This window comes from Penaeus vannamei, chromosome 39, assembly GCF_042767895.1.
Source record: "Penaeus vannamei isolate JL-2024 chromosome 39, ASM4276789v1, whole genome shotgun sequence".
NCBI classification, from domain to species: Eukaryota; Metazoa; Arthropoda; class Malacostraca; order Decapoda; family Penaeidae; genus Penaeus; species Penaeus vannamei.
The window spans coordinates 19,258,525-19,266,024 of NC_091587.1; the positions used below are offsets into that span (position 1 = coordinate 19,258,525).

General features: G+C 35.4%; 1 protein-coding gene across 1 annotated transcript in view; it reads left to right on the top strand.

Annotated features, from left to right (window-relative positions):
• Positions 1-7,500, top strand: part of LOC138860097 (ubiquitin conjugation factor E4 B-like) — an 11,215-nt gene that overhangs the window by 1,654 nt on the left and 2,061 nt on the right. The window contains exons 4-11 of the mRNA XM_070116947.1: positions 440-557; positions 707-821; positions 940-1,066; positions 1,389-1,473; positions 1,812-1,921; positions 4,295-4,440; positions 4,738-4,865; positions 7,316-7,490. Coding sequence (XP_069973048.1) covers positions 440-557; positions 707-821; positions 940-1,066; positions 1,389-1,473; positions 1,812-1,921; positions 4,295-4,440; positions 4,738-4,865; positions 7,316-7,490 — 1,004 coding nt within the window. The remainder of the gene's footprint in view (positions 1-439; positions 558-706; positions 822-939; positions 1,067-1,388; positions 1,474-1,811; positions 1,922-4,294; positions 4,441-4,737; positions 4,866-7,315; positions 7,491-7,500) is intronic.

Sequence of the window (7,500 nt, forward strand, 5' to 3'; positions counted from 1 at the left end):
ATAATGATAATGATAATGATACTATTAATGATGATGATGATAATGATAATGATGATAATAATGAATTTGATAGTTTTGATAATAGTTATAATGATAAGATGAAAATAATTTTGATGATAATAATATTGTTAATAATGATAATGATAATACTGATAATAATAATAACATTTTTGATAAAATATTGTAGTAGAAGAAATAAAGAGATTTCTCAAAAATTCAAGGATTGTGATAAACTGGTAATATGAAGTAGGCCTAGTAATTGACTCTTTAGTGAAGGAGCACTTGTGAAACCACCTATATTTATAAAAATTGATAATGCAAAACCATGGTGGATCCAGTGGCAGTATATTAAGAGGGATGCTGCTATGAGTAATAAGTTTTTTCCTATTTATTAAGGTAATACAGGTAAATCGTTCCTAATCATGTTTCTCATAAACAGGTACATGCCCAAGGTGCCCATCAAACACTTAGAAGACCCAATCATCACCATGACCATTGTTCTTTTATGTACTCCCACCCATATTAAGAACCCATACTTGACAGCCAAACTTGTTGAGGTAGGTTGTGGAAAAAACTACTTTCCTGTTCAAAGTGTATGTGGACTTTGTTGTTGTTGGTATATGTGATGTAAATAGCTACTATAGTTGTAGCCAATTGACTTGATAATTAATAATAATGATTTTTTAAATTGCGTTGTCATTGTTAGATGGTGTTCATGTTGACTCCTTCAGTCCAGCAACATGTTGATAGCTTACATCAGCGCATCCTTCACCATCCACTAGCTGTACACCTACCTGTATCTTTGATGAAATTCTACACAAGTAAGCTCTTTTGAATGGTAACCGTGTATGCAAACACATATACTGAATTTCTAGATCATTTGTCAAAAAACGTCATGACTTTACATGAGAAAGTTTGACCATTTTCTTTCCTTGACAGTGGTGGAGACAACAGGAGCAAGCAGCGAGTTCTATGACAAATTCACAATCCGTTATCACATTAGTGTAATTTTCAAGAGCCTTTGGGAAGACAGAGGACACAGGCAGGCTGTAATAACAGAGTCCAAGTGAGTAAATTTGCATTGGAAATACTTGTTTCAAAAGGCAGTTGTTAAGTCAGGAGAATTCTACTAACCTTTGTGTATTTACATTCATCATAAAACAGAGTGTTTGAAGGAGTTGTAGAAGTAAAACTGTGTGTAACTGGAGTAAAAGAGAGTAGACACAGATGGACTTCAATGAACACAAGATTAAGAAAAAGTTTAATGTTGTGCTTATTAATATATTACATAAACAGATTTATATTCAGTATCTTACTTTGATGATAGTCAGTTTCTTCAAGTTACTGTCATTATTTTTCACCAATTTACCCACCATTAATTCTTTCAGTTCTGGTAAAGAGTTTGTGAAGTTTGTGAATCTCCTAATGAATGATACAACGTTCCTTTTGGATGAATCACTTGATGCTCTGAAGGTAAGTTTTTTTTTTTTTTTTTTTTTTAATTCTAGATTTTAGATGATTCTGTAGAATACACTGAGCCATCTATGAGGATTACTTACATTATATAAAGTAGTTTTCAGGCAAGATCTACATTTCAGAATTTAGTCAATCACAGATTAAAGCAAAAGAAAAGAAAAGGAAAAGAAATTTGATGAAAGATAATACATTCCTTATAAAAAAAAAAAAAAAAAGGAAAGAACAGAAAAACTATTGATACCTTATTATCTACACACTATTTTTACTTGTGTATTGATTAAAAAAATGTATATGATCCAAGAAGTTAACTGTTCCATCTATATTGTGCTGTTCAGCGTATCCATGAAGTCCAAGAGGAAATGGAGAGAGGTACTTGGTCACAACAGACAAGGGAGCAACAGCAGACAAGACAGAGGTTGCTGGCCACAGATGAAAGACAATGCAGGTGAGTGGAGTGCCCATTGACATGTTTGTTATTGTCATCATATTCTGTTTTACTCTTCTTGTCATCATCATCATCATGTAATCAAGTGGATGTCCAGCTTGGTGTCCACACACCACCATGGCTTAGAAATTCCTGTAATGACACATATTAGCTCATTGTTCATTAATATTGGTGCTGGAACCATGTCCTGTTTCAACATTAGCATTATTGCAATGTATAGTGATGTCAAGGCTTTTTACAGGTGGCTTCTTATCTTGTAACAACTCTATTTCACAGAATATATTGGTGTGATTTGTGTGTATGCATTTTTTTGTGTGTGTGTGTTTATATGTTCACAAGCACAAAATGAAACACACATGCAAGTGTATAAAGGATCAGAGATGGTGGATCTCCAACACTTAGGCAGACGAAGGGTTGTCAATGTCCTCACCTGAGGATAGCTCACATTTACAATGGTGTGGTGAAGGACAGGGGTTTGAAGACATTCCAGAGGAGGGGCAGGGGGGGGAAGACCTGCTAGAGGATGAGTAGCATGTAGGCAGTGATAAGGGTTGATGGGTAAGGGCCATCTATATTTTCCTTGACATGGATTATCATCAGTGTTGGTGGAAACTCAAAAAATGAGCTTAGGAGGAGTTATGGTTAGGGCAAGGTTGAGGGCTGAAGTAATTTCAAAGCTGCTGTACACTCACTTGTAAGCATTTTTTGTACCAATTCAAGGAAGGGATAAAGAGGCTAAATAATGTTATAAACTTCAGGAGAGGTTATGTTGCATGAAATTACCAATTTCACTGCAATCATTATTCTGAATGATAGGTTGATTAGAAATATTGATGCTCTAATTACAATAATCCAAAATCTGCCTTGATATGTGATATATTAACCCATTCGTTCCGGGTGTCACATATACGTGACACCGGAAAAAATAAACATTGCCGGGCGGCCCGCCAGTGTGACGCTGTATCGGGGCTGCGTGCGGCCGGGCGGGTGGACAGACTCCGGGGAAGCTCCGCCCACCGATTTTTGTAGCCGCCCGGATTTTTTATTTTGGCTAAAAAATGTACCCGGCGTGAGTGGGTTAAGCATTATTGATTATATTATGCTGACCTATTAATTACTATTGAGGTAGTATTTTAGAAAAGATCCTAGCTATGAGTTAAACTTCATAATAGAAAATGGTAGACATTCATCATATGCCTTTGTCATTATCATAGGGCCTTATGTCTTCATCATAAACCTAATGCCTCTTCTTCATAATTACACATCCCAGCTAAAGATGTTGTTCAGGTACTTCAATGCTTAGGACTGAATCATGATGGCATAACTCACTATCACTTAAAGAGAGGAGGGACATATTAACCCTTACAATCTGGATGATGTGACCATCACATCCTGAAAAATTTGGCTTGAGGGGCAGGTGTTGTGAATATGCCATCAAAGGAAAATCTGGCTAAGGGCCAGGGTGACACAAAATTACTATCATGGGAATTTCAGCTGAAAGCCAAAGTGACAGGAATGACTTGCCACGAATGCACAAAGCTCTTGATGGGTTATTATTATTATTATTATTATTATTTATTATTTTTTTTTTTTAATTTTTTTTTTTATTTCCAGTGATAAACGATTGTGAAATGTACTGTCCATCAGCCATGACAGGAAGAGCACTTGCTTGAGAGAGGATTGTATTTCCATGCTCTTAATCCTATTCCTGGCTGCCATGAATGGCAGTGCAGGTTGTATTGCAAAAAATTTAATATTGCTGAAAAAGTTAATTAAAAAGTACTCAAATAGCAAACTGTTACTTACTGTTATTAGTTTTGTTCTGAGTTATGGACTACCTACAGAAAGGATATGGAGTCTGTAAGGAGAACATTCAGTTACCATCTGGATAAAGCAAATCAAATGACAAATACAGACATAGGAAATAGAAAAAAAAACAGTGCAAAGGGGAGGTATAGAGTCTTGTCACCACATGCAAGTGACTTATCATTTATTTGTATTTATGCCTCAGTTTTTTTATAGATGTATAACTAGGACAGTATGTTCAAATCTTAATAGTTTTATGAGTACTGGTCTAGGAAACTTTCTGGTGGTATATGTAAAACCTAAGCTAGTACCTTAGATAAAAGTGATATATTTCTGTATTCCTTATTTCATTTACATTCAATTATATAGGTTATCTTCAGTAACATGGCGTAATGGAGTAGATAATGTTTTTTTTTCTTTCTTTTCTTTCTTTTTTTTTACATTATTTTTTCAGCTGTGGGTCTTTTTAAATCATTACAGATTTCTTAGTTCTCTTACTGATTTACTTTAAGAAATATATTAACTTGAAAGATTAATGATTTTCTGGTATTTTCTTACCCCTAACAGATCCTACTTGACATTAGCAAGAGAGACAGTTGACATGATGCACTATTTAACAAAGGAAGTGCCAGCCCCTTTCCTAAGGCCAGAGCTCTGTGACAGACTGGCTGCAATGCTCAACTTCAACCTTGCTCAGCTCTGTGGACAAAAGTGTAAGTTTATTAGAAAATATTGCGTACAAGGGGGCATTACAAGAAAATTGAGCTATAGAAAGCTTTTTTTCAAAGGCTCAGTATCTATGTGCTTTAGACTTTAAACTGATGCAGGATTAGATTTGATTAAATTATTGCTCATGGAATGAATTGAAGTGCTTTTTAATCATGATATGGGAGTATGCATACAATGTTTCATATGATAGATAGGGTAAATATACTCAGTGGTGAATATTTTCTTCTATATTTGACCAGTGAATATGGAATTGCTATTAATGTCCTATTGTCAATCTACAGGTGGGAATCTAAAGGTGCGGCAAGCAGACAAATATGGATGGGAGCCAAGAAAACTGCTGGAGCAGCTAGTGGATATCTACTTGCATTTAGACTCGACTAAGTTTGCTCAATCTATTGCTAACGATGAGGTGAGTGCCTTTGAATAGATTTTTTTAATGTAATTTTTGAGATAATGGTTTCACAGTTTGAATTCAGCAATTGGCCCCATGTCCAGTTTTGTCTTCCATGTTGGCTGCATTACATTTGCACTTCTCATGGCTAGACATGTCCAGACTGGCTTGAAAATGTTATCAGCAATGTAAAGCACAATAGCCCTTACCATATGCTATTTGTCCTTTAATCCAGTGCTCTCAGGAAAGTGCGATGTTCACTGTAGTATTGTTTTGTGATATGTATCTACACATAAATTGCTCCATAAGTGCTTAGCCACCAATTACCCAATTAGTAATCTACATAACTTCACCTGATTTCCCCCGTTGCTTGAGTTTTCAAGATTTTTTTTCATTAATATTAATATTAATGTTGTTAGTATTATTATTGACATATGGTTATAACAGTATTATTAACAGTACAAATAGGAAAATAGAATAAGACTAGACATTTCCAAAAATCAAGGAAAAGGTTAAACAGGTGGTACAGATGATAAAGTTGGAATTAGTAATTGACTCCATGGTAACTATCCACTTCTTGAGCTATCTGTGTATATAGACAATAAATAAACAACTCATTGTGAGCATGCTTCCTTAGGGTAGTGTTCTTGGCCCTTTGCTCTTTATCTTGTATACAAGCGATATGTGGTCTGGCATTACTAATAAAATGTTGGCATATGCTGATGATACTTCTCTCTATGCCGATATTCCTTCTCCGGCAACTAGGCAAATAGTAGCTGACAGTCTCACTGTAGACCTGATGATGATTCAATCGTGGTGCTCTTGGTGGGGCATGAAATTAAATCCTACTAAGTCTAAAGAAATGATTGTGAGTTGGTCTCGAACGCAGTTGCCTCAGCATCCAAGTCTGCTGATAATGGAGTCTTAATCACTTCGGTGGTTAACTTGAAGCTCTTAGGTGTAATCTTTGATTCAAAGCTTATATTTGAATTGCATATTAGGAATATGGCCTGGGCAATTTCATCAAAGTTAGGCATCATTCGCAAGTGCAATAAAATCTATGAAGATGACAACATTACACGTAGGTGCTTCTTTTCTTTTATTCTGCCTCATTTTGAGTATTCTTCTTCTGTGTGGTTATCTGCTGCAGACTCACACATAAGACTGCATGATCGTTCTTTTAATTCCATTAAATTTCTCCTGTCTGACTTAAATTTGGACATTGGACATCGTAGAGTAATTGGGGCTCTTTCAGTTTTATACAAGATTGTAACTGATAATTCACATCCCCTCTATAAGTTTTTACCTGATTTTTATCAACCTCCAAGAATTACCAGAAGTTCTATGACCCTCAATTCAATGACATTTGATGTAAGTCGATCGTCCACAAGTCAGTTTTCTAGATGCTTTTTTACTGCTATTTGTAGACTTTGGAATAGATTGCCTTCAGAGATTGTAACTTCTTCGACTCTTGATAAATTTAAAACGTCAGCTAACATGTTTTTCTTATGTAATTAGCTGACTTTCTTTTATTCATTCTTTCTTAGCTGTATCTTGACCTACACTGACACCTTTGGTGGCATAAATCTCGATTTTTTCAATGTGGCTCATTATATAGCTTAATATAATAATAATATTAATAATAATAATGGCATGTACGCCCAGTAAAAGAAATGTAAAGGTGCAATGTATGCACAAATCATTATAACACCACAGATTGAGGGACAGTGAAAAGTAGGGGCAGTAGTAGTACACGTTTTGATCTGTAAGAGTTATTGCCTTTATGAATTACAGATGTTTAAGATTGTAGCTTATCCAGTTGTGCTTATTGGTAGATGGCATGTGTGTCATACCACATTGAGAATAACCACTTCACCATTCTGTTGAATGAATACTTTTGTTGGAATTTAGGCTGAAAAAAATAGCACTAGGGGCCTATTTTTTCATACAGTCTTATGTAAAAGTCACAAATTAGTACATGAATTCATGACATGAAAACATGTACTGATTGCCTGCATGTCGCAGCTGTTGAGTTTAGGCCCTTCAGTTTTTTAGTTATGTCAGAAGCATTGGTTAATGCTTTATAAAAAGTTGGCTTAGATATTCAGTATATGAGATCTTACCAAGAGGTGCTAATCCCTAGCTTGAGTTTGGATCCAGATTTGGACAAAACCAGTAAAATGACGATACTAATAAGAAAAGAAGAGGATTAAAGTGTCTGAGAGAGAATGAACAAGTTCAAGAAATATTGAAAGAGGTAGAGAGAATGCTTGCTTTGTTAGATGCAAACTAATAGAAATTTGAAAGAAAGTATAATGCAGGTAAAGTGAACAATGATGGAAAAGAAAGAAAGGAAGAAAGAAAATTATCAAAATAATCTTCAAGAGACAGTTGTCAATGATATGATAGAACCCAACACCTAGTATTTCAACAGGAGTGGCTTATGATCTAATTTTTTCACCCATCAGAGATCCTTCAAGAGAGAACTGTTTGAAACAGCAGCATCCAAATTGGAGCGAGCAGTGATTAAATGTCAGTCAGAAATTGCTCAGTTCCGGAGCATAGGAAACAAAGCCTTCAGCGTCCAGCAGGCCAATCAGAAAAAGGAGGAGGATTACAGTGATGCTCCTGATCATTTCATGGGTGAGTTTCT